Source organism: Diadema antillarum, unplaced genomic scaffold (assembly GCF_040938485.1).
Source record: "Diadema antillarum isolate AM-2024a unplaced genomic scaffold, OU_Dant_1.0 seq00000517_RagTag, whole genome shotgun sequence".
NCBI lineage: Eukaryota > Metazoa > Echinodermata > Echinoidea > Diadematoida > Diadematidae > Diadema > Diadema antillarum.
This window is the reverse complement of record NW_027271470.1, coordinates 69,351-95,947: the sequence shown is the minus strand read 5'-3', so window position 1 is coordinate 95,947 and position 26,597 is coordinate 69,351. Positions and strand designations below refer to the sequence as shown.

At 37.2% G+C, this 26,597-nt stretch overlaps 1 protein-coding gene and 1 non-coding gene across 2 annotated transcripts in view; one reads left to right on the top strand and one right to left on the bottom strand.

The window, feature by feature from the left end:
* Window positions 1–13,595: 13,595 nt before the first annotated feature.
* LOC139734245 (major facilitator superfamily domain-containing protein 8-like) overlaps window positions 13,596–26,597 on the bottom strand; it is a 41,773-nt gene continuing 28,771 nt past the window's right edge. Inside the window, exons 7-13 of the mRNA XM_071645041.1 lie at window positions 25,912–26,058; window positions 22,683–22,756; window positions 22,090–22,173; window positions 18,730–18,862; window positions 17,261–17,383; window positions 16,118–16,248; window positions 13,596–14,231 (exon numbers count right to left, since the gene is read on the bottom strand). Coding sequence (XP_071501142.1) covers window positions 14,100–14,231; window positions 16,118–16,248; window positions 17,261–17,383; window positions 18,730–18,862; window positions 22,090–22,173; window positions 22,683–22,756; window positions 25,912–26,058 — 824 coding nt within the window. The 3' untranslated portion in view covers window positions 13,596–14,099. The remainder of the gene's footprint in view (window positions 14,232–16,117; window positions 16,249–17,260; window positions 17,384–18,729; window positions 18,863–22,089; window positions 22,174–22,682; window positions 22,757–25,911; window positions 26,059–26,597) is intronic.
* Trnaa-agc (transfer RNA alanine (anticodon AGC)) lies at window positions 26,307–26,381 on the top strand. The gene has a single exon. It is a non-coding gene; the product is annotated as a tRNA-Ala (tRNA).

Here is a 26,597-nt window from a genome sequence, read left to right as displayed (position 1 = left end):
TAGAAAGTCAACAATGCAGGTGCGACTGTTATGTAGAAGTGACCTAAATGTTCCTCCTTTACGTATAACTCGTTTATTGTCATTAATTTCAAGCTTCGTTAATTTTACCCTCATGAAAAACAACAAAGCCAAGAGAGAGAGAGAGAGAGAGAGAGAGAGAGAGAGAGAGAAAATCCAGCAAATGAACATATTTCATTAAAGTTTCCCACTTCAAAGTCCTCTCCCTGCCAGTAGATTGGCTTGTAGAATTACAGACAATTCAAGGATTAAAGAAATTATTATGATAACGATTGAACGACTCAATTTGCAGCGCACACTCCATTTTTTTTTTTGAGTGGAATGTTCCAGTTGAGTTGTAGCTGCTCGCAGACATCATGAAAATAACGAACTGTATAGATACTTTAATATAATATATTAATCCGTCACACACAATGAGCTGTCGTTTAATACCTACCGAAACAAGTCGCTCCTGAGTTCCGCATTTTGTCGCCCAAATGAGGAGGGAAGTTACGAAGCATCATGGTGATTATCTAGGCTCAAAAAAAGATCCAACCTCTTTTCTTGCTACTTCTTACAGTGTCAGTGACATTACAGATTCAGCAACTTTGTCCACGCGATCGGTTTCACTCGGACGACCATTCGCATGGGGGAAACCATGCTTTTAATTACTCCACTGGAACAAGAAATCCGCGCAACGCTGCTTTTCTATAATTATAGAACGACAAGTTGGTAGAAACACAGAGCGATTATACCAGGAGATGTTTAGCCCAACAATTCTTACGGCTGCCTCAGTTTTGGGTCGTTTTAGAGGGGTGAACAATTAGAAGACAAACATGTGGTTGGTTTGTTGGGGTGATACGCCTTTTGTTTGAATTGCGCTCGAGGTGCCTCCGCATTCTGTGTGTTACAATGGAATGGAACTCCTCGAAGTCATAGGAGGTAGTGTTTGTGCATCAGCAAACGAGCCAGTCTCCGCTATATCCGCGTTGCTTCGTTTCTTCTCGCGCCGTTCGAGGATACAAACATCATTCCATTAAGGCATGGTTTTCCCCCGATCAAATAAATCATTGTTAAAGGATACAAAAGAATTGAAACTGGCATCACGGAGTAAACAGAGTGCCATCGACATAACGCATTATGACTTTTATGAGAAAATTGAACGTAATGTTATAAAAGAATGAAAACACACAGTCCAATCAAATGGACAGATTAATGAAAAAGATCGAAGGAGAAAATCTGGCGCAAAATACAAGACACCAGAATACTTTAACAAAGAGTAAAAAATCACGAAGGGATTGCAATCAACATTATTATTACAATAGAGCTATGCACTTCGGGTAGTAGGCCTACCACTAACGCATTCCCCATTTTTATATGGTAGCTATCTATAGGGAATGATGATTATAAACCCCCTGCCAAACACTGCCAGTATAGAAAAAAAGAAAATGCAATTCATGAAATCCGTCGAAAAACACCGGTCCATGCATGTGTGTGCCTGTATGTGTGCATGTTGTGTGATATATATTTTTCTCTCATTTTGTTTATTATAGAAAGGTTGGTTTGACTCTGACTAGAGCAAATAGATAAAGCTCTAGCTCACACAAGTCATGTACCTTCCTGATCTGATTTTGCTTAACGTCGACACTGCGCCATAATTTTTATATCATTTTTATCATGTATCTTGTAACATTCGCTGTTTTATAAAGATTGGTATGAAAGTGGTATACTCTATTTTGGAGATTTAGTAACACTGATAAATGGTTTCCGGTCTTTTGAATACATTATGTCAGGAATTAATTTCAAAAGAAGAAAATGTACTGCAATTTTTGATTATGCAACATTACAAAAAGCAATACCATTAGTTTGGTTTAACATGATAAATAAGGAAGTGTTTGATAGTTATAGTTATATCAGAAAAGAAAAAGTATCGTGTATACCAAGTTTGTGTGTTTAAAAAAAAAGTAGTCTTCATTATGGATCTAAGCAGCAAGGCTTTGCATAATTTGATACCTTCAAAAAACTTGTTAACCAATACATGTTCTTTATATTGGGAGAACAAGTTTCATTTCCAAGCTGATTGGGCCAGTGTATTCAGATATAATTTAGAATATTTAAAAGAAAACAAATTACGAGAATTTAATTTGAAATTGTTGTATAATTTATTGCCAGTGAGAAGTAATCTATTCAAACGGAGTTTAAGTCATGATGATTTGTGCCCGAATTGCAACGTAAAAGAGGACATTGTTCATGCTTTCATTGAATGCAAACTTAATGAAAATTTCCTTTTATACGTAAGGAGTTTGTTACAAGATGCATACCATGCAGTAGTAACAAATATCAACGTTTCACATTTGCTGAAAATACAGTCCAAGAGTCAGTATAGTTTGTTTCTGACAATAGCATTTTGGAGTATTTATAAGCTTATTTTGAAACGGAATGAAACCAGTAATGATAAAAGAAGTTGTTCTTTAAAGCATGTGTTTATGAGAGAAATTAGAACGTGAATAGAAATACAATGTTGTATGAAACATAGAAGAACACTACGGAGAAATGAACAATTGTTACCAAACGAATTGTTGAACCTCTAAGGCACGATTGTGCTTCCATCACTTTTATGTGACATCGTTACGATGATATTATTTTAATTGTGTATTTTGAATGGAATCCTGAATAAATCCTCAGATGAGGCAAAAGAAATAAAATCTTGTAACATAATGAAGACTAATGAAGCCCTCCCCCCCCCCCCCCACGAAAAAACGCAGTTTCAGTAATATGTATATTGCAGATATTTCTTGGGGGGGGGGGGACCATTTTGCCAAATGATTTTATGTGCTGATCTGAATCAACTTATGAAACCTTGCTGGTAATGTAACAAACACTTTGCTAACACTCTTACTGGTTTGTAGCTATACGCTCCATAGGAAAGACTGTTGAAAAAGTTGTTTCACAGGATTAAGAATTTGGTATATCAAAAATTATTTTATTCTTATCACCATTCATATCTATAACACTTACTGAGTACAACATTTTGGTCGATGACTATTTTGTGTGTGAGCAGTTGTTTGTTGAGGCTATCACTGTTATCTCTTACAAGTTAACTAAGCTCTACGTCAAACACATGGAACATCAGAAACCGAGGTCGAAATATCGGCTGATATACTGTACTATACAATGCATGTAACTATGTTAATGCTTCATCCCTCAAGGATACACACTGGATTTATATGGATTTGGTGAGAAACATTGATTATTATTGTTACTATTGTAATTACTGCGATTTCTAAATATTTTTTAAAGGAAATTATATTATGTATACATGCATGCTGGTCACATTCTGTGTATTCATTATCGTATGCATTCTTATTTTACCTTGTTTAATATACAGTATGTCAGTGCTAAATCTGTAAATCTAAACTGTTCTCTGATATAATCCATTGTTATTGTTATTGCTGCCTGTAAACACCATTATTTTTATTGCTGTTACACAAATTAACTTAAACTCAAACCCAAAATCAGAGTTTCTTGAGTACATACAAAATAATACACCATTGCAAGGAGGAAAACATGTGAATTATACATATTTTTTTGATGTACTGCAGCTACTTTCAAAACAAAACACCCAAAACGAACAAAGATTTAAGTTGTTGTTGTTGTTGTTGTTGTTGTTGTTGTTGTTGTTGTTGTTGTTGTTAGTTTCCCGTCTGGTTGTTTGTAATAATGCTTGTTTGTTTATTAAAGGTCCTGTTTACCTTTGGGAAAAGTGATTTAAAAAAATGTTCAAGATATTACTTTTGATGCATATCATGTGAAGGTCAGTAAAGTATCACAAAACATCCTACCATATAACTTTTTTGCAAGAAAGCATAAAATAAAAGGAGATATCACCATATTTCTCATTAAACCATACTTACTGTAGACGGTTTACTCTAGAATTTTTTTTTACTTGTAACTATTGTTCACATTTTGTAGGGATACTAATTAAACAATATACTTAACATCGATTATACTGGTTCAATTCTTTACATTGGTTGTTTCTATCTCTAACTCAACTTTTAGAACTGTTTCGCAGCACTAATGCTGTGTTTTTGTTTCATCTGCAAATGGTAGATTGTGCCTTTATATAATTATGATGGAGTCTTTGAATGCCTGTCGAATGTCTGTCTGACACTCCTGGAGTAGAAAAGTCAGCTCTCTCTTTGAAACCTGTTGAGGGCGAGACGAGAGTGTACTCGGGCACTGGTGTCTAAGGGAAATGCATGTTGTGGCAAAGTCAGCAAAAATGTTTTTTTTTTCTCTCTTCTTTCTTTCTTAAAAAAAACAAAAAAAAACAAAAAACAACAACAACAACAAAAACCACAACAGCAGCAGCAGCAGCAGCAACAACAACAAAATCAGTCCGTTGTATGAGCCACGAGTAAAAGAAAATTAGCATGTTCGAGTCACTTGAAAACACACACACACACACACACACACACACACACACATACACGCACATACACTACATTTCTGAAGTATGTGAGCATCCTATGTTATCATCCTTGTTCAGTGTAATATGTTTAAGATTTTACAGAGTATTGGTTTCTCTGCTCAAGGACCACAATAAATTCCGCAAATCTATACATGTAGATGTCGATTTATGTACTACACGATTTGAAATTATGAAAATCGTCTGGAATGCCCCTTTAATAATTTCTCGTATACCAAGAAGTCAGAGAGTTCTATAATACAATACAACGAAGTACTCACATTCTCTCTCCGGAGTACCGGGATGGTGGGCCCTATTTTGGGGGCATTCTATCAGAAATATATAACTGTAAAGAGCATTGTAAGTTCTTTTTGAATGTCTCCTTTTGATAGGAATCGTTCAACTGAGTTTTACAACGGTTCTGGCTAACACATTACGTCGTATTAGTCTTGTCAAAGGTCCTCTTTTGCCTGCTTTAAAAAAGCTAAGACAGCATGAGACAGGTCGGAGTAAAGCAAACAGCGAAAGGCAAGCCCCGGGATGGGCTCGCTATGCTCTCGGGGACAACAGCTTGAGGGTCTATGAACAAGACTATCGCATCATATGATCGGGGCGGATCCAGGAATTTCGTACAGGCGTCTTTACAAAATTAAAGGGGGCGCACGTGCTCCCCCATTTTTTCTTTTTCTTTTTGTTTCAGCCAAAAAAGGAAAAAAATGAATAAAATAAAATAAAAAATAAAGAGGGGGCGCGCGCGCCATGCGCCCCTTTGGATCCGCCACTAGGCCTACATGATGTTGAGAACTCATTTCAGGACAATGAAGTGAAAATGCTCATTGACTGTGCACACAAAAAGGTTACCTATGGTCATGGCAGAGTTCATGCATAGCAGTATTTTGAGCTACAGATGGCGCTCACTTCATGCCATTTGGAACAACCCTTGCATTATTAAAAAAAGTGCATGTACAGTGTATTATTCTCTGTAGATGTTACTCGACACAAGCCGTCGGCTAACTTTCTGGCTTGCAAGGGGTGGGTAGATAACTTAGGCATGGCTTACTTCGTTTCATCGGGTGATCGCGTTCGGGTCGGGTGGTCGCGATACACGACCTTTCGTAGATTATATGCCCTAATATACGAAGGGTCGGGTGGAGCATTTGAGAATTAGACCCCTATCATTTACGAAGTATCGGGTACAGCTTACCCGAATCTTCGAGAAAAAGCCAGTGCAAATTTACGAACGTTCGCGTGTTTTATCTCCGAATACGCGATTGTATTCTTATGTTTTTACTCTGAAAAAATTATCACAAGCGTTTGTATACAAGGCTAGCAGCACATAATGCTCGCCGTGCATAACTGTGGCAAAGCGATACGCTCGCTTGCGATAAAGTGATAATGCAGGTTTCAATGGACGGCCATTCATATTGTACAGTATGTGCGGCGAAAGTTTTAGTTGTCTCAACTCGTGGATTACAACGATCTGGTCCTTCCTGTTCTATCCGAACATCTTGACAACATTGTGATAGGCATTATCGTGGTTTCTGTCTCCACTCATTTCTTCACTGCTGGTGACAGCTAGCTAATACCACCTCCATGGACTTTATTGGGCTGAATCGTGATATCGGTCCCCTCTAGGTGCGTGTGTCTTTACCATGTGCAAAGTCTATGGAGGTTGATAGCAGTCACCGGCTGCACTATGACGAAATACAAATTATGTACACTTGTACGTGTAACTCAATGGCGGTGAAAGGAATGGGGGGCTAGGACCTATTTCATGATAAAAATGTCCTCTATTGTACAAAACCACATAGTATCATTAAATGGAGACATTCTTTCAGATCACTGCGAATACTTACGTTGTTTGACTGAAAAGATGGAATTCTTTTCAGATATGATCAGAATCTAGTTACCGGTGCATGAAAGAATCCCTTCAAAATTTGATAAGATTGTGAAACTTTTTAACCCCTTTCTGAATTATTCGAAAACTGCATTAGTTTGTTTGGTTGGTCAAAGTAGACTCACAGAACTCTGATTAATTGGTTCAGTTCATATGTTCTCTGCTTTACCATGTTCCCGTTTTGTTGACCCTATAGACTGTGCAAAATGCAAACTTTGGGATTGAATGAGCATAGATTCGTGTACGTGATTTTGTTGCAAATATTTTAGCCATGTTGCAAACACAATTTATAGCCATGTCTCTGGTTGCCATAGCAAGCGTACACTGACAACCATGTCTGCAAGTTTTTGCGTGTTTAACTGTTCCATAGGACCTAATAGAGGATGAAATCATGGGTTTCTTGGCTGCAATGTGCTTAATTATCAAAATATATAGTAAGTAAATACGGCCGTTAATGGCCCTGAAATGTTTTTTTTTATTATTTGCTTTATTTTTTATGTGACATGCATGTAAGCATCAAACCATAGATGTAATAGAGATAATTGGAAAAACGACATTTTTCAAAGATGTAGCATCTTATATAATTTGCGTCATTTTGACCCAACTTCAAACAAGTTTTGCCTCTAGTATCACCTCTCTATCATAATATCAATCTGCAAACTCAAAATTCTTATATCATGGAAATGTAGTGAAATGTGAAACTATTATGTGTACCTATTTTGTACTATACATCCGCATACCCAAAGTGTATAAGAGGGTATATAGTCCTAAATTTGTGTAGTGGTTGGTCGGGCGGTCGGGCGGTTCGTCGCAAAGTTTGCGTCGCGATGTTTTGGGGTTTTATTCATCAGTTCTGAATTAATTATGATGAAATTTGGGGTATATGGTGATTCTGATTATTTTCACAAGTTTGAAGCAAGTGAATCTAAATTTAGTGTATATGATGAAATTGAGACGTGTGTAGATTTGAAGGATATGATTTTCGTGTGCGTTTGTTGGAGAAAGCATCGCAATGGTAATTTAATTTTCCTAAAATTTTGTGGGGCGAATATTTCCACAGTATTTCAGTAATATTACTTTAAATTTGGAATGTGCAATGATTTTTGTGTGTATTTATGTAAGACACACTTTGTGTTTTTATAAGGCGCTGCCACGGCAACGGTATAACTAAGCCTATAATTGGAACATTTCTTTTGGAGTGAATTAGAAAAAAAACATACATTGGGTTGTGTAGGTGATATACTGTTTGGTGAATATAATGATGATGCAGGAAACGATGGTATAATGAATATATTTATGTGTTGAATAATTGTATAAAAGTGATATATATTAATAGTTTTTGTATAGTTGTAAATGTGGATCGGGTTAATGTATTATGGTGCTATGGTACATAATTGTGCCAGGGCTCGACATTCACGGTGGCCCGAAAAAAGCACGTCGGGCCACCAAAATTTCAAAAATGAAGATTTTGATAACCCGATCGGACCACCAAAAAAAAAAAGTCGGATGTTTCCCTTTTACTTTTGGAAATGGACAGCGGTAACAATCGGCTCCGTAAGATGCCAAAATAAATGTCAGGTGCTTGCTTTTAATTTTGGAAAAGAATAACGGTAATATTCCACTCCGTATGATACTAAAATAAATGTCGGATGTTTGATTTTGCGTTTGGAAATGAATAAGGATAATATTCGGCTCCGGAAGATGCTGAAATGAATGTCGAATGTTTCCTTTGACGTTTTATTCGGAAGTGAATACATTAATATTCTTCCCCATACGATGCTAAAATAAATGTCGGATATTTGCTATTACATTTCGGGTTTTTTTTTTTGTGGCCACCAGATTTTACTTTCGAGCCACCAAAAAAAGAAAAGTTCAATCGATCGGGCCGGCAAAAATAAAAGTTAGTGTGGAGCGAGCCCTGCATATGCTGTATATTGTATATGTTAGTATGAGTTAGTTTCATTCGTATTCCGTGATATATCTGTGGTGTACCTGTGATGTATTTAATGTTTATTTTGCCGTGATATCCGATGTACAAAGAAGTTCCAGAGTAGACAATAAATAAATGAATAAATAAATAAATAAATAAATAAATAAATCAAATTAACAAGAATGGAGTGAGCGCGTTTTGCAATAAAACTCTTCATGTTAACGCTTATTGATTTGCTGTTTTGATCGGAAGTTTAAATATTCATATTCTCCATCCTGTAATGCTATACGTTTTATTTAGCCATAAAACTATGTTTCTGAGGATATTTTATACTCTTTTATTTGTTATTGCCATTTTTACGTGCTATTTTGTGGCCTGTTTGATGTCTTTTGCTTTGATTTATTCACTGGTTTCGCCGTCCCTGATTCACCCGATACTTCGTCACGTGAATGACACTTTTTTACGTATAGTCGCGTCAAACGATCAGCCTTATGTCAAGGATTATCTGTATTAAATTGTAATTAATTTACCCCTCCTTACCCGACCCTTCGTATATTAGGGCACCTAATCTACGAAATGTCGGGTAACGCGACCACCCGACGCGAACGCGAACACCCGAAGGAACGAAGTAAGCCCTTAGGCATACTGGAGCAACTCAAAATTTTATAAACGGATTCATATTGATTATATCATACTGTCCAAATGAAAGATTTTATGGCACAATGCGTGACTCACAAGGTAATGGGTAAGAAACATATTCAATATACAATAAACAAATTGGTTTCAAGATTGTTTATTAGCATGAAATTGGGAAAAATCACAATGATTTATAAAAATAGAGTCTACCGACGCATTGGTCACATTCACTTAGAAAAAAAAATCTGAATGGAAGTTTACTTTCAAACATAACTTTCCTGTTTTCACTACTCCCTTCTTTAACATGTACAGTACACACACACACACACACAAATCATGTATGATCCACCTTTATGAATAAACGATGGTGAGTTGTTACCTAGGCATAAACATAATCTTAATCTCAGGATCACACCAAAAATTTTCCTTTGAGCTGTGAACTCATTTAAAAAAAAATTGTCTAAATTGTGTTTCGGTGAATAAGTGCAAACACAATATTTGCCACAGCGTGCAGAGTGAGAAACTGTGACCAAAATGATGACACAAATGATAACTTCTAAAACTTACTGACACAGATGTAGATCTATGAGACCCGTAATAATTGCGTACCTGTATGCAATTAGTCTTTATACATGTTTGATATTCATGTCAACAAACTAAAGTCAAAATCTTGGTAATATTGCAGCTTCAGGTTCAGTTTTGCCAATCTTGCCTAGAAATATGCAATAATAATATTGCAATGAAATAACATGATAGTTTGATAACATCACGATATATCACAATAAATATAAAGCAATACTATAATGATAAATATATTTTTCTTACATCTCTGAATTTGACTGAATAAAATAGTTGACTTTGGTCATTTCTTATTTTGCATTATTTTTTGATTACTTTTGCCAGAAAATTTCTGACAAATATACTTCTAGTCTTTAATCATAGCAAAATGTTTGTTACAATCCTGTGTGTGAAATTGTCATCCTTTTCTAATGAGCAGTACAAATTAATGGATTATGGATTTTGACAGACCTATGACAATGCATAGTACAGCAAAGTCCACTGGTTTCGATTTTGACAATTAGAATAAATACTGCCCTCTATCCGAGAAGGACAAAAATGCTGACATGCTGACAGTATAATATTGAAATTGAGAATCAGAGACAAATTTTCTTGACATAAAGCATAGATAAAGCATCAAGATCTTTCAAACCATCTACTGGTGGCCTTTAATCACTCTGCCTTTAAGCAATCTATGCCATTGTATTGATATCATATCGTTCATTGTAATTTGACTATCAACAAATAGAGTGCTGCAAAGCCGCACAACAACAATAGACCCTCTCATGTTATATGGAGACTTTCTCCCTCTAGACTCACACCCCACAGTGTAAAACTAACAAGACTAACATATGTTAAAGCATCTTTCTAAAGACTGCCTGGCTGCAAGGTGGCTTCTGATAGACACCCTACGAACAACAAAAAAAAGAAAAAAAAAGAAAAGATATTCCATAGAAGACTATTATATACATGACAATCTAAAAGCTGTCATATCATTGGTCAAAATATAGGTGTACAATGCTTTGAGTGTGTCAGATGCCACACCCAATGAACTTAACAGGATGAAGAGTTAATGAAAGATATGCCCCCCAAATAATTTTTAATTGTACAGTAATAAACTTAGATACAAGACAATAACTCATGGCAAATCAAAATCCAGGAAGATATAGACTTACTTGCCCCCCCCCCCCCCCCAATATGGCACATTCAACATTTCTACCATTTCATAAAACAAATCAAATCAAAACAAAACAACAACACCAACAACAACAACAAAAGAAAACAAACAAAAAGAGAAAATAATGATAGCGTAACTACATCCAACAAACAAATTTTACTAGCCTGATCAAAACAACGTTCATACCGATGGCACTACAGCATATCCCATGTCTCACATAAGGCATTGACTGGACATGGTTTGTATTTGTACACATTTACAAAATCATGACGTTCACTCTGTACATTAATGGGGGGGGGGGGGGGGCGGGGAGAATAGAGAAGACATTTTCAATATATACACACACAAACAGGCTTCCTGACTAAGATTAGTACTGGCTGTATACATCAGACAGATTGCATGTAATTCGAGAAACATGATAAGATATCACCAATGAGAAAAGATGACCGTTTTACATTCAGAGCTTATAAAGGACTGTAATGATAACAAATACGACTGTGGGAGCAGTAATAATAATAGATCACTGTCAGTACATTGTATGACAAATGTTTTCTCAACTTTATAATCACAAGAGTATAAACCAGAAAAGCACTTGGAGAGCACAGACCTTCACCAAGCCAGCAACTCATTTCCACCCTTAAATACATGCATGCTATTTCCCAAAATAGAAGCATTTTGTTTACGTCACTGCACAGCACCTTGCCCAATCACAGCACACGCTTTAGAGCTCATCTGTAAACCTCTAGTATGCGGGGCCGGCGGCAGTTTGAACCCCAAGTTTGTTAAGCCAAGAGATGAAAAATCCTTCAAAAACCCATTCAAATTCCCAGATTACTATCAAAACTGAATAAGGTGTTCCTTGTTTCAATGTCAAATTTTTATTGCAAGTTTCATTTGTACAAAATCTTTTGAATTATTTTGCAAACAGATAAACCAACACTGATGATTACTTAACCTTCTCCTTCTTTGGCAGAGGTAATCATCAGTATGGTGATGTTTTCTAACATTATGGTCACAATAGCAATAACATACAGTATTCACTCTATTCTAACCACTCTGAGCCCCGAGTCTTCACAGTCTTCAAAGTTTTGAAGTTTTTACTTTCCTTCCCTTCAAACATTCATAAAGACCATACATATCTCTCTTGGAGTAGAATTTGGTCAATTTGATATTCCTACACAGTGTAAAGGGTTTCATCTGATTTCAAACAATGTAATAAATGTGTGTACCACTATCATCAAAGACTTACGAGTTTGCACTACGTGCATTTACACACAGCTCTGCATGGCTAATAACAGCTGTATGTTGCTACATACAAGATGTCATTGATTTGTTACTTAGTGTATTTTGAATTAATTCTTGTACTTTGCTATTTTATCGCAGGGCTCCCACGAATAACAGAGTATAAACCACTGATGGGGCTACCCTGGGTAAGGAATACTGAATAGAATAAAATAAAGTAAAGTTCCACATAACACATGACTGCTTTTGTCAGGACTGCTAAAATCTATGCATCAAAATTAAGGACGATTAAACTAGCTACAATCTACGAGGTTGTTATGATGAGGTGATTTTAATACACTTTGATTAGTTTGTGGCAGTACAATGTGGAAAAAACTTTCATTAAATTTGATATACATGTACAGCATTAACAAAATGAATTCAATTTCAATCGGATGATGGGCATCGTTCATAATATGATTAATCATCATAGCCAAATATGGCATCATCATGCTACTGTATACGAGATTATACAATTGTATGTTCATGTTCATTCACTGTGGCCTCTTCAGTATAAGCACTGCTTTCTAAAAGTGCCTTGACGTTATAAATATTACTCTGGTGTTTTGGTTCAATTGCAAGAAAGGTGTGTGTGTACATTGTATGTACGTGTTGTTTTGTTATGATGCAGATAAAGTTCTGAAAAATACACAGGTCTTACGCAGGCAGAAAACAAGATAAAAGCAAATAAGGCTGGCATTTGAGGGCAAGTTCCTGCTGAAATGAAGATACAAAATTCATCTATTTCAATTCTTTGTTTTTGCTAGTCATCACTGAGACCATTTTCTCACCTTGCATCTGCTTTATCCACAGCTTTCTGCTGGTGTTGTTTTTATTTTCTTCTTACAACTAATGGGGTAGTGGAATATAAAGATGAAAAGGGTCATATACTCAAGAAATGACGATCCAGCCCTCTGAAGGTTCAGAAGATGGCAACTTTGCGCAGTCACCTTGACATCGAATACTCACTCATTATGTTCAATATAATCTCAGCTCGTCCGTTATCATAATCACATGCACATACTATCAACATTCCACTTGTGGTCCTGCATCACCAACAAAAACAAACAAAAACATTGCATGAGCTGAATCTTCAATGCGACTGTTTATATCTAGTACACTACTACCCGAACTCCTGTTCTATCATTGTATGAGGTTAGGATCTGTGAATTCAAGTACTACCTTTCTACAGGGTTTTTTATTTGTGAATTTTGTTTTATTTTGCATTTTGTTTACTTTTATGGGGGGGGGGGTGAGGTAGGGGTGTCCTTGTATGTTCAGGTGATGTATGAAAGTGTTCAGTGCTTTATTCTAAAGCAGAGAATCCCTTCCTTCCACATTTGACCCAAACTGAAAAGACAAAAGAAAACAATGTAGTTCAGCACATTCAGGCAACGTTTTTGCTGGCCTTGTGAGGCAAGATCACATTTATGCATGAACATACCTGGGGGCTTCTGCAAAGTCACTAAACAATGTACCAGCTGTGTATCAAGGCAGCAACATAGATTGCAGCTGTGTTAGATCGACAGCTCGGCGATGTCTTTGTTTCTCTAGGTTTACTTTGTACACTGCATGGTTTATTGCCACTTGGTCTAATATCAGATGGTCTACTTCCCAGTTCGTCTCACACCATTACGGCTAAACTCATTTGGTCTACTATCAATTTTGTGTAATGCCCATTTGGTCTAATCGTCACCTAGTTTAACGCCCAGTTTGGCTAATTATCGTTTCCTCTAATGACCAGATGGTCTAATTGCAATTTTGTCTCCTTGGATTTCCCCCCACTTTGTCTAATAAACTGTGGGTATTAGATGAAATGAGTATAGTCCATCTGGAAGTAGACCAACTAGTAATGAGGCTAAATAGCAATTGGACTAAATGGTCATTAGACAAACTGGCTGTAGATGAAATGGGACGAGGCCATGTGGGTTGAGGATAAACGGGTATTACACAAAGCGGGAGTAGACCCAGTGATAGATCATCCATTGTACACAGTAGGTTTCACAAACCTCAGAGCATTGCTCGGAATTTGCATTTTTTTTTTCACCAATTCCACAAGTGAGCTCATGCACAACATACATCATTCATTTCATTCATTTTTATGATTTACTTTAATTCTTACATTGCATATGATATTCTGTTTTTTATGGTGTCTTCAGGTTACTATATTGTTGTCTTCCGGTAGTAATGGTTCCGTCTCATTATTAACGCTCAGGATGTCCGAGGTCGGGATGGGCATCTCTTTGTAGTTTGTCTTCAGTCTCTTCCACGATGCCAACACCATCAGCTGAAATATGGCACAAAGAAACAGAAATACTCATTACTGTAAAGTCAATCATAAGCCCTAATCATATCTAACCGTGCATCACAAAACCAACAAAAAGTCGCATCCCTTGATTTTATGTGAGGACTCCAAAAACGTGAAATGGGCAAACCAAATCAATCTTGAGTTTTTCATATTTTCTTAAAAAGCTGTTCTTCTTTTTCTACATTACTCATAAGTTTGGGGTCATAAAATGAATGTGAAAGTGTGTTTCCAGTAATTTTGCTACAACCCTCTTTTGCAGAGTAGTATGAGCAGGTACAAGTTATAGAGGCTCCTATTCACTTTTTGAAAATCCTTTTAACACCCTTCATTTCCAACTCTAATAACTTTTGAAAGGATAGTGCTACCACCTTGAAATTTTGGCATTAATCATGGGCAGAATGTGTTCATAGAACTTGCTCACTTCCAGCTTAATCTGATAATCCCTTCATTGTTCTTGGTACAGTGGCTTACATCCTGTTTTTTGTCCCATTCATGGCACAGCCAGTATGGTTTGGTATTAACAGATTAAGTCCTTGAATAGATCCTGTACTTCAGAGCCTCTTTTCTCAGTTCACATTTTTCCAGATTGTAAGCTTTCTTTGCAGTATTTAGATATGTTAGGAGAGTCTTTTTGAGTTGAGTTATGATTTCAAAGCTTAGAGTCTGCTCTTTTCAGAATCTGCCCTCAACTAAAAATCCATGTCTGGCGACTTTTTTTATTTTATGATGCAGGGTCACATATAATATGATCTCTATTTCACATATCAGTTCTGCCATTTTGCATTTTACAGGCAATCTGATTACAATACATCTATATACATATGTACTGCGATTGTCATTCATCTTTGTCACAATTCAAAGCTGCATGGCTAAAATCATTCTTGATTGATCTTCTGGAATACTGTAAAACAAAGAATGTTTGCCTTCATTTTAAGTTTGCAAATTTCAGAAGAGCCAAGATTCACAAAATCAAACTGCATACAAAGTTCTTGTCTACACTACATGTATATGCAGTCAATACCACAGGCAATAGACAAAAACTTCATGCGGTGAAAATATCTTATATTACAGTAATTCTAATATTTTATTGGAATTTCAATTATGAAGCTCAACAGAAATTTCACCTCAAGTTTCTGTATTTCTCCTTTTTGTCATGTCTTGTTTCGCTTTATGGGGAGGATTGGAGAGAGGACTTTTCACATCAGTTCTATCTATCAAAAGGGGCTTTCACACAGGGCCTGCATACAATTGCATAGTGCGGCGTACTGAGTGTGGTAAACGAGGCTACATACTCATTAAACAAAATTTTGAAGCCAAAATTTACATGTACCATTTGCAGATGAAACAAATACCCAGCATAAGTGCTTTAAATTGTCCTAAATTGTGAGTTAGGGATAGAAACAACCACTATAAAGATAAGAATCTGTATACTTGATGTAAGTATTGTAAAATACACAAAATGTGAAAAATATCTATAATAAAAATGTTTTCAGACTAAATGTCTACAGTTATGGTTTATTGAGAAAAATACTGATATCTCCTTCTATTTTAGGCTTTACTGCAAAAATTTTATATGGTAGGATGTTTTGTGATACAACTGACCTACACAAATGCATCAAATGTGATATCTTGAACATTTTCTAAATCACTGCTCCCAAAGGTAAACAGGACCTTTCAAGGAAGGAAGTAATCACAGGAATAAGAAGGAGTGTTTGGGTAGATCCTTGAATAATGTTAATGTTGAATCTTGCTATAAGTAATATCACACAATGGTGTCACTATTCATGCTGTACATTTCAAAATAGGCCGCTCTAAAACTTCATTTCGCTTCCAGTAAATAATAAAGATATTGTGATGCTGCTTACCAGAGCCAGTGCGAAGAGTACCACCATGACGATGAGCATGAGAAAGGGCCGCTCCACCGTCGCCGCACTCCAGATAGGGCCCATGATGGTGGCCAGGCCACCTGTTGCTCGCCGGATGCCCTGGCTGAAACCTGGAAGTTTGAAATACACAAGTGCATCGAGATGATAGGAATGTTTCATTCAAACATGCAGGGCTGCCAATATTAAAAAAGAAAAAGAAAAAACGATAATTCTAGATTCCCTCCAGAGAGCTTTCAGGGTGATGCTTAAGCGCCACATGAATCTCAAAAGGCAACATTACAGAAGAATGAAACCCAAACATGTACATACACAACATGGAGGATATGCACACACTGGAGGGATCAATAGCAGGAGAAATTGAGCTTTGTCTGCCGAGAAAGCTTACGCAAAATCAGAGATCTGAGCTCATCGCATGTTTGTTTTCTCAGAACTTTTAAAGGACAAGCTCATCCAAATAAATGTGTGGATTGAGTGAATGCAGCAATACTAGTTGAACACATCAACGGAGTTTGAAGAAAACCGGACGATCAGTTGAAAAGGTATGAATTTGCCAAGTTCTGGTGCAGCCATTGCTTGACAAGAAGACTACTACAGTTCGCGGCACCATGCACATACAACAATACAAAGGAAGGCTGAGAAAAGATGGAGGAAAATAATCACTTCACACCTCATTTCTTCACAAGGTACCATCCCCACAGTTTGGATGTTCAATCACCATGTCTGTTTGTTAGGAACATCTAATTTGGATGAGTAGTTCTTCATTTTGAAACTGATAATCTCTTCAAACAATGACCTGAACAGGAAAAAAAACAACACTACCAAAACAAACAAAACTCATTTGAACATTTCCTGTTGGTTTTGTGATGCAAGGTAACATACAGTCAACTTCACCTCTGTCCCAACCAAAAAGACTGGGAAAAATCTTTTGACTTACAGGAATTCCATCTTACATAACAAATTTATCACATGTTTATACCAATCTGGGGTAGAACACTTCTTCGACTTATCCAATATTAAATTCAACTTGTGAGACGTCCAATTACGTGAGGTTGACTGTGCATGCAATGTACAGGCGACATGTTGGTCAGAGGGGTCGGAGCACCACAGACAGATCCTACCCACCTTGAATTTTCTCGGGAACGATCTTGGAGAAGAGGGAGATGATGGAGACGGCGAGAAAGGCCAGGCCAGAGACCTGGATGGCGCAGGGGATGATAAACATGGCAAAGTTGTGCTTGGGATCATCTGCAAAACAAGAGGTAAACCAGAGTCAAGAGGTTAAAGGCATAATTTACTATTTGCAGAAGAAACAAAAACCCAGCATTAGTGCTTTAAAATAGTTCTGAAATGAGAGTTAGAGAGAGAAACAACCGCTGTAAAAATTTGAATCCGTACAATCGATACTAAGTATTATCAAATACACAAAATGTGAATAATAGTTATAATCAAAATGTTTCCAGACTAAACTGTCTACAGTTACGGTTTAATGAGAAAAATACTGATATCTCCTTATATTTTAGGCTTTATTGCAAAAATGTTATATGGTGGGATGTTTTGTGACACAGCAAACCTACACATATGCATCAAATGTGATATCTTTACAATTTTTTAAATCACTGCTCCCAAAGGTCAATAGGACCTTTAAAGTCTGGAAGGGTGGCTGTGTAAAACCAGCAGTAGATCACCATGTGAATGGGATTGCCAGATGTGTGTTTTTAATGTGTGGAATAGGAGAGAATGAAAGAGTTTCAGATACTGTATATCAAGCTGTTATTTTCATGTAAAGATATGTTCACAAAAGAGGAGGTGTCGGACATTTTCGCGAAGTGAAATTGAGGCTACAGTTAGTGTATCATCTCTCTGGACATGGTGACATTTTCATGTGTTGTTTAATCCGCGGTCCAACTGTGATTTGGCAACTTCGCAAAAATCAAATTCTTGCAAAAATTACAGCTTATACAGTATACTGTATATGTGTACTCCCACTTTTTTTTTTTCTGGACAGACAGTTGAATGGACAGACAGAAGGACAGACAACCCTAATGCACAATGTCTCTGTAACCTATTGGGGCAGTGGTCTTTGGTACAGTATTGGTGGAAATGAGAATTGGGCTTCTACCTTTTTGCGAGATACAAAGAAAACACTTATGATCCAGTACAGAGCATACCATTTTATTAACCTGTTGAGGACAAGTCCCGAGTATACTCGGGCAAGTGTCTATGCGAAATGCGTGTTGTAGCATAATCAAACCGTCCTCAACGGGTTAAGAAGAATTCAAAGTTTATTTGATGAAAATTGGGTTTGGAATGACTGAAACATCCAAAAACAAAGTATAACAAAGCGACCGTAATAAAAGGTGGGTTCAACAATTTATTAGAATTGCTCTGTTTTGGATATTTCAGCCATCTCAAAACCAATTTTCATCAAATAAAGGTTGAATTCCTCATGGAATTACATGCTCTTTCATATTTCATAAGAGGTTTCTAATTACCTCACCAAAAAAATGATAGAAACCTGAAATTAGGTCCCAACCAAAATTATGCGATCCCTTTAAAAAGCGACCTTTGTATTATCATTTTCATCAACTCACGTTCGATGGCCCTGGGGACGAAGATAGTTAGCAGGGCTAGTGATACCAGCTCAATGACCAGGCCGACCAGCAGGATGGTGCGGTCAGACACTTTCTTACTGATCACCTTGACGACCAAGAAGAAGATTAGCAGCTGAAACGAGAGTTGTGAAAGACAGAAGTGAGAAATGTCTTCTTTACCTCTCATACATATTCTGTGTCTCATGTTAGTCTCTTACATCTAGCTGATTGATTGAATGATGTCAAGAACAGACAGTAGGCAGGGGCTGTGGAATAATTCATTGAACAGGAGGGGTTGACAGACTGAACAGTGGGAGGGGTCTATCTTTTACCCGCTGAAGACGAGGCCCGAGTATTCTAAATGTAGGTGTCTAAGGGAAACGTGCGTTAACTCTTATGTGCCATGGTGGAAACCCCCTGTGTGCCACGTAATTCTGAGACACGAAGGTAGCCATGCTTTGAGAAAGAATTCTGTTTTTCCAAATTGTATAACTCCTACAAATTTCTGTTAAGGTTGACATAATAGTAAGCAAAGTTAAAGAGGAATGCCAAACTTTGCTTCGATATAAATTGAATGACAAATCTATTTTCAATTTGTCTTTTGAATGACCAGTTGCTACATTACTTTAAAGGCATGACTTTTGCACATAAAACCGTGACAGAAGCTTCCAATGTACACTCAAATCTAGTCAGGAACACCGCTTGATAGTCAATCACCACATAGACTGCAAGCCGTATGTGAGAGGAACAAAAGCGCGAGAAACGCTTTCATTCCGCGGGATTAGCGATTTATCGATCGGTTTTGGTGGCTTTGTGTGTTGAGCAGAATATGCGAAGTTGGCACGCCGTCGACTGAGTCGGACGTGCGAACATGGCACATAAAGAGTTAATTACCTGTGTGAGCAGGTACATCACTGGATACATATACAGGTGAAGGCAAACAGCTTGTCCTCAATGGGTTGATGCTCTTGGTGAACTCAAAAGGCAGAACCCCACCATACCCACAGAGGATGAATTTGACTTATCCCAAATGTTCTTGGTTCCAGTGGGTTTGTCAGTATTTTCAGTACTTTCAAGGCAAAAGTATGGAGCAATACAGACCCCAATGCTGCCCCAATTTTCATGGCCCACACTGACAACATGCAATATCATGTCCCCGCAAACGAAAAGGGGAGGGAGAAGATATTATTGTCACTTCCTTGAGAAGTTTACAGTGTTCTTTCCCCTAGTGGACTCTTCTGTTTTTAATTATCACAGTACATGTACTGTATATGTAAATAGTAGCATTATTCAGTCCCAATTACAGCCCAAATCTTGTCTGACATGGGGCTCAGAAGAACATCTGTGCATCTGGAAACATAGAATGGTGGGAACACATTGCAATAAAACCCATGCAAAAAATCCCCCCTCCCCAACACACACACACACCAAAAAAACAAAAACAGAAAACAAACAAACAAAAGAAGAGAAAGAGGAAAGGGATTTAGTGGAAAACTGCTTAATATAATGTAAGTGAACTGGAGCCAGAGCAAACCAATTGTAGCCTGTACAGTACTGGCTGAGGTAGGGATTCATGTTTTGAACATTCCTAAGTGAGATAATGAAAAGCCTCTCATGAAATATGAAAGAGCATGTAATTTTAAGAAGGATTCAATGTTTATTTGATGAAAATTGGTTTTCAAATGGCTGAGATATCCCAAAAAGTGCTAATAATAAAAGGCGACATGCCCCAACTTTATTAGTATTTCTTTGTTTCACTTTGTTTTGGGATATCTCGGCCATTTCAAAACTGATTTTCATCGAATAAACTTTTGATACCTCTTAGAACTGCATGCTCTTTGACATCTCATAGAGTGGTTTCTGAATATCTCACAAAACGTTAAAAGCTAAATCCTCACCTTGACCAGAACTGTACACACCCTTTAAAGTCTTTTATAGACAGCATGATTTTCTTTCATGGCATGACTTCATCTGCTAGTTGACTCTGTGTGTGCCATGTTCCCTTGCCTGACTCAGTTGACAAAAAGCTAACTTTATTTGCACAATCTGTTGAAATGCACAACCACACACACACGCATCGATAAATCACAATATCAGGGTTCCGGTACCTTCAACAACAACAAAAAAAAGAAGAATTTTTCATGCAAAATTATTGAAATCCAGGACCCTTTTTTTAGATGGTAACTTTATGAAAACTCAAGTGGTTAGTGTTAATATCACTATTATCACAGGAACCTGGTACACTAAATCCATATCAATTTGTGTTATGTTGCCCACAAAAATTGCTGTAATAGAAAGGTCAGAGTTTCTCCTTTTAATATCTGTTTTCTTCCTGTATGAAAATTGTATGCATAGTAACATTATTTGCATTTTCTCCAGTGTAGTGTGTGCTTGTTTCGCTGTAAAAATTGTATAAAATGTACATAGCAGTCAAGGATAAGCCCAATATATACCAGTATTTGACTTTGCTGACCCCATTTAGGTTCGACTTTTCTGTCTAACAAAGGAGTTCCTGCGCACATCAGGGCAAGCTCTATTCATACCTTGCGCCCGATCGATAATTTTATTGTTCGATTGCACATGTAGTTGACCATGGAAAGGGGGTACATGTACCGCTTGACTGCTTCCGCACAGGTGGATTAACAACCTGTCCGTTCTTTGCTGCCCCGCACAAAGAATCTTGCTTTGGGGCATTGAAGGCGCTTGGAGAATTGCGGAAGGAACAGGTTAAATAGGCAATGTCTGTGTAAAGTGATAGTGTGTATACCATCCTAAAACTGTCTGCAGCAAATGAGTTTGTCCAATTTCATTCAATGAAATGTCTTCCTTAAAAACGAAATTACATTGCAAAAAAAAACCAAAAAAGGCACAAATATACAAATTTATAAATTTCCATGATTTTTCCATGATACAACATATCTATAATTCTGCATTTTCTATGACTTTCCAAAGTTGGACAAACATTTTCAAAATTCTGTGCCTATTGCTGGTTTTCCATGACCGCAGGAGTCCTGCAATATGCTACAGCACATTGAAAGCACCACTACAGCTGTAGCTATGTGCGCTCTGTTCCTCACACATATTTACAATATACATCAGAGTAAAGCCGGCGATATTTTCCAAAGCTCTGCTGTACAATATATCTAGCATACAGTTTGTACCACTTCTTTGAGAATTTACATGGCTTTGAAACATAGTTTTTCAAAAGCACTCACCCCTCGTGGTCTTAGAATAAAGTGGCACATGGGGATCACAACGTGGTAAACAAAGATGTAACAATCATTCCTTAGAGCTTTTTTTATTGTTGACTAGAATTGGACATACATGTAGATAGAACACCTTCCTTTTCATACAACTCACCTCAACGCCACACACACAGTAAAATATACTGTTGTCGATTTCATTGAAATCTAGGTAGAGCTCATTAAGAGGAACAACAGCAGTCTGTAGAAAACAGATCAAAGAACAAGACAAATGATACCACTGGTAGATATAGTCCGAACACTTCCTGTGTTATGGGATTTGTTGAAATTCATGTATACATCATTCATTGCTTTGGCCTTTTAAAAGCTTTTAACATAACAAGGATCATAAGATACATGTACATACTTTGTAGTTGCATCTGTTTACAAATTAAACAAACAGGAAAAAAATCTCCACTCTTTGCTTTTCCTTTTTTTTCTTTAGTCTTGGTCTTCTGACCACTATTACTCTTGTTCTTCTGACCATTGTCAAAATTTCAGAAAATCAAGTGCCAATTTCAACAACATTGCATACCCTTTCCTGTCTCTTGTCTGATAGGCGTAGCAATGAAAATTCCCTGATTCTACGGTTTGGTCTATGCTACGTGTAGTGAAGTTAAATATAGTGGCCTTTCTTTATTTAATGGGCTTATCTTTTCCCCCTTTTTTTTCTTGCAAGATTAGTAAACAATGAGTTCATGTGTTTCTTACCTCCAAACCAGGTTGGTTGAAGTAGAAAACAAATTGCACGGCAAGCATGACAACTATCTCTTCATTCAAGCATTCTGGGGAGAAATAACAGGATGAAAGATTGTTCCACTATGCATGGGTCATATGTGATATACGTGTATACAAGCATCAAACGCACTATGAAATCATCAAATGCTGTCAGGCTACTGCAGACACTAGATTGGCAAGTATATCATTAGAGAGCACACTCGAGCTCCAGAATTAAAAGAGTTGTGAAAACATTTTATGGTTGATCATTTGTAAAGTAGATACCTTTGTCAAAACCGGTATATTAAAGAGACTATAACATCACTGCATCAAATAAATATCATGTAACATTGCATTTTTGTTTTTACCATCACTTGTAAGAAAAAAATATTACGATGGGAAAGCTATTTCTTTTTTTTTTTTTTTTGGTAACATCAAGTGTGTGCTGTGTAGAAAAACCACAAGATGAATAACATTGCATTGCGCACAACTAAAAAAAAAAGTAACAGAAAATCTGGATAAATAGAGGGGTTGATATCATGACAGTATGCTCATACAGTTGAAGAACACAAACTACTCAAAACATCTAGGGTAGCGCAGATTCTATTATTTGCATTACTGATTGGTGGTAGAAATATATAAAGTTTACGCCCCCTTCAAATCTCAGTTGGTGCATACACTGTAATACGGTGTGGTTAAGGGTCAGTCGACACCATGGGGACACCTCTTGAGGGAAAATTATGCAATGGAGATAACGTTTGTTGGTTTTCAGATATCATTTGGTCCACTGCTGTTATGCTAGTGCATGTGTGTGCTGCTATACAAATCTTATTGGTGGCTTGTTTTGTTGTTGTTGTTGTTTTTTGTCACATACATGTATGTCCACAAGTGACATTTGACTTGTGATACAGAGACCACAATCAACTGAAACTGTACTGGGTCTACACTGATGTACTGTACAAGGTGACAACATTGCTCCTGTGACAATTGCTCCAGTCTTATTTTCTCCAAGGACTTAGGGTTAGGGTTGTGATGGTGTTTTAAGTTTAGTTTGATGTGAAGATTAGGATTACGGTTAGGGTTATGCTTGTGGTTAGAAATTATGTTTGGCTTAACATGCAGTTTCTGCATGGGAGCAATTGTCGCAGGAGCAACAACTGCCATGGAACCGAATCAATAGATATGGCAGAGCTATATCACACTTGATTAAGTCGCAATATCATTGTTTGCAAATGTTCATAGTGGTATGTAGGAGTATAATAGCTCTATACATATACAAAACCATTGATTGAAATATAAGCAAAACATGTACACCAAACAAATCATTCCCTGGCTGAAAAAGTGATTCATTTCACAGTCAAAACATTCTGAATCCTCCTGACAACAACCCAAACAACTCATGTAGAACTAAAGTAAAACAAAGCAAGCACAAGTAAACCAAGAGAGCAGAAAATAAATTTGTCAGGATAAATTACATTACTCGGAGTGTACATAGCAAACTTTCCTTTGTTCAGTGTTTTCATATCCCAAATGGACATCACATAACAACTTGATATATTTTTGTTTGTGTTTTTGTTAAAAGTTTACTTCAATCTCCACTTAAAAAGGTTGTTTTCTGTTGTCATAGCACATAGTATTAGGAGGGAATAAGACTGATTTGTACAATAATCAAAGAAGGCCAGCAGTTGTTGCAGGATATAAAGCTAAGAGGAAATAAGACTTTGTTTTGTACAATAACAGAAGATCTACCTTGGAACACTATTGTTGTCAATGGATATGATGTTAAGAGTGTGTGAGTATACTCTTATGAGGTTCTGCACAGTGTAGGAAGAAGAAGAAGAAGAAGAAGAAGAGGAATTAAGACTTTGATTTGTATGATAATAGAAGAAGGTTAACTATCAGCAGTGTGGGTCTTTTTTGTTGCTGTTGTTGCTGTTGCAGGATGTAGTGTGAAGAGGGATTAAAGACTATAAGATGTGGACAATAATGCTGACATCACGAGACTGATTAACTTGCCAATGACAAGTCTTAAAGTATACTTGGGTTTGGGTGTGCAGAGAAAATTAGGCCTTAACCCCATGTTACGCAGGGGTTAATAACCCCCCCCCCCCCCCAAGTTCCCAATGCTTAAATTGTGAGCCTGATTAAGTATAATTTTAGGCTCTGTTGAACTCTTACTGTGTCTTTGAAAACTGTCGGGCACGTACTAGAGTTATTTTCAATAAGGGAGGCTTCATTAGGGACAGGATGGAAGACAATCACCAACATCATGATTCTTTACATAAACTGGATTAACAGCCAATTTTACTAAATATGAAGCGCAACAGCAGTTTAAGTAGCTATCACAGCCCACCACTAAAATTTCATTTAAAAAAGTCAGTGGTCTGCATCTATGTACAATAATTGCACTCTCCATACACCATGCCCTCAAATCATTAATAGAGTGATCACAAGTCCTCATGCATAAAGATTACAAATTTGTGCCTAATTGACTGAATTCACAGGACTAGACGGGAGGAAGGTCATAACTCCCTGTGGTCTGCAAACACTGGTGTACATTGCACTTCAGATTACGCACGATATGTTCAACGATACACTGCGTATGGCAAGAAGAGTGACCTTTGGTACACAGCCACACACAGTGTTGAGGAATCTAGTTCATACATGGAAGAACATAAACGTGAATTACAGGTGATTGATCTACAAGTGTATCCATATATGTGAATGTTCAAAAGCAATTATTAATTTTTGAAGTTTCTGCTCAGTCACTGCTGGATGAGAAGACTACTACAGCTTGTGATGTCACATGTGTACAACGATGTGAAGAAAACATTGGAAAAAAAAAATCAATGTATCATCACTTTTCTCGCATAGTAAAAGAAAGCTTGACTTGCCTATTTCAGAAGGCAGGAGGAACAATATTACCCTTACATACATTAGTGAGAGGTTGACGAAATGTACACTTTTTTTTCAAAAAATTAAATTTTGTGAAATTCTCTTTTACATTTTCCTTGTATCGTATCCTTATGTACGCATGTGACATCATACACTGTAGTAGTCTTCTCATCCTGCAAAGACTGCATAGATAATTTAAAAATTCATAACTTTTGAACAGGTTGTCAGATTTTCCCCAGACTTTCACTAATGTGTTCTAATAATATTGATGCATTCACTCAATTCACATGTATACGGAGGTGGACTTTCCCTTTAATGACTGTCTTACCATTGAGAGACCAGCAGAACCCAGGAGGCTTCTCCTTCTCCTTGCTATCCCCCTCATCCTCCTCCATGAGGGCGTGGCCATTGTGGTGCTGCATGTACGCCTCCTCCTGGGGGAGAGCAGAGATGTACTCCCCGGATTCTCCTCCATCTATTCAAACAGAGAGTAACAAATGAAGACAGAATAAACTGACCAGAAAGAATATAATCTATTAGTGGAAAAATGAGCAAAGAAAATGGGATTCCATCGGGATTCGAACCCGAGACCTCAGGATTGCTAGCCCGGTGCTCTACCGACTGAGCTATGTGTGCGTGTGTGTCACACACACACACACTGCTATAGCTTCTGACCATCCGAGCATTGAGAATTAAGGGTTTCTGGGACGAACACTGCACTAGGGCTTTCTATAGCTCAGTCGGTAGAGCACCGGGCTAGCAATCCGGAGGTCTCGGGTTCGAATCCCGATGGAATCTCATTTTCTTTGTTCATTTTTCCACTAACAAACAGAGAGTATTCACAAAGCAATGCTTTGTGTTTTAGTCAGGACTCATCATCATCGGTGGTCTGTATGGGGCCACTAGAAAGTGATGTTGGGCCACCAAACTTTCTGTCTTCTGGTGACCCAAATTACATGGGCAAATGAAATTTGAAAATGAATTGTAATATTTACATTTACATGTACCCACATA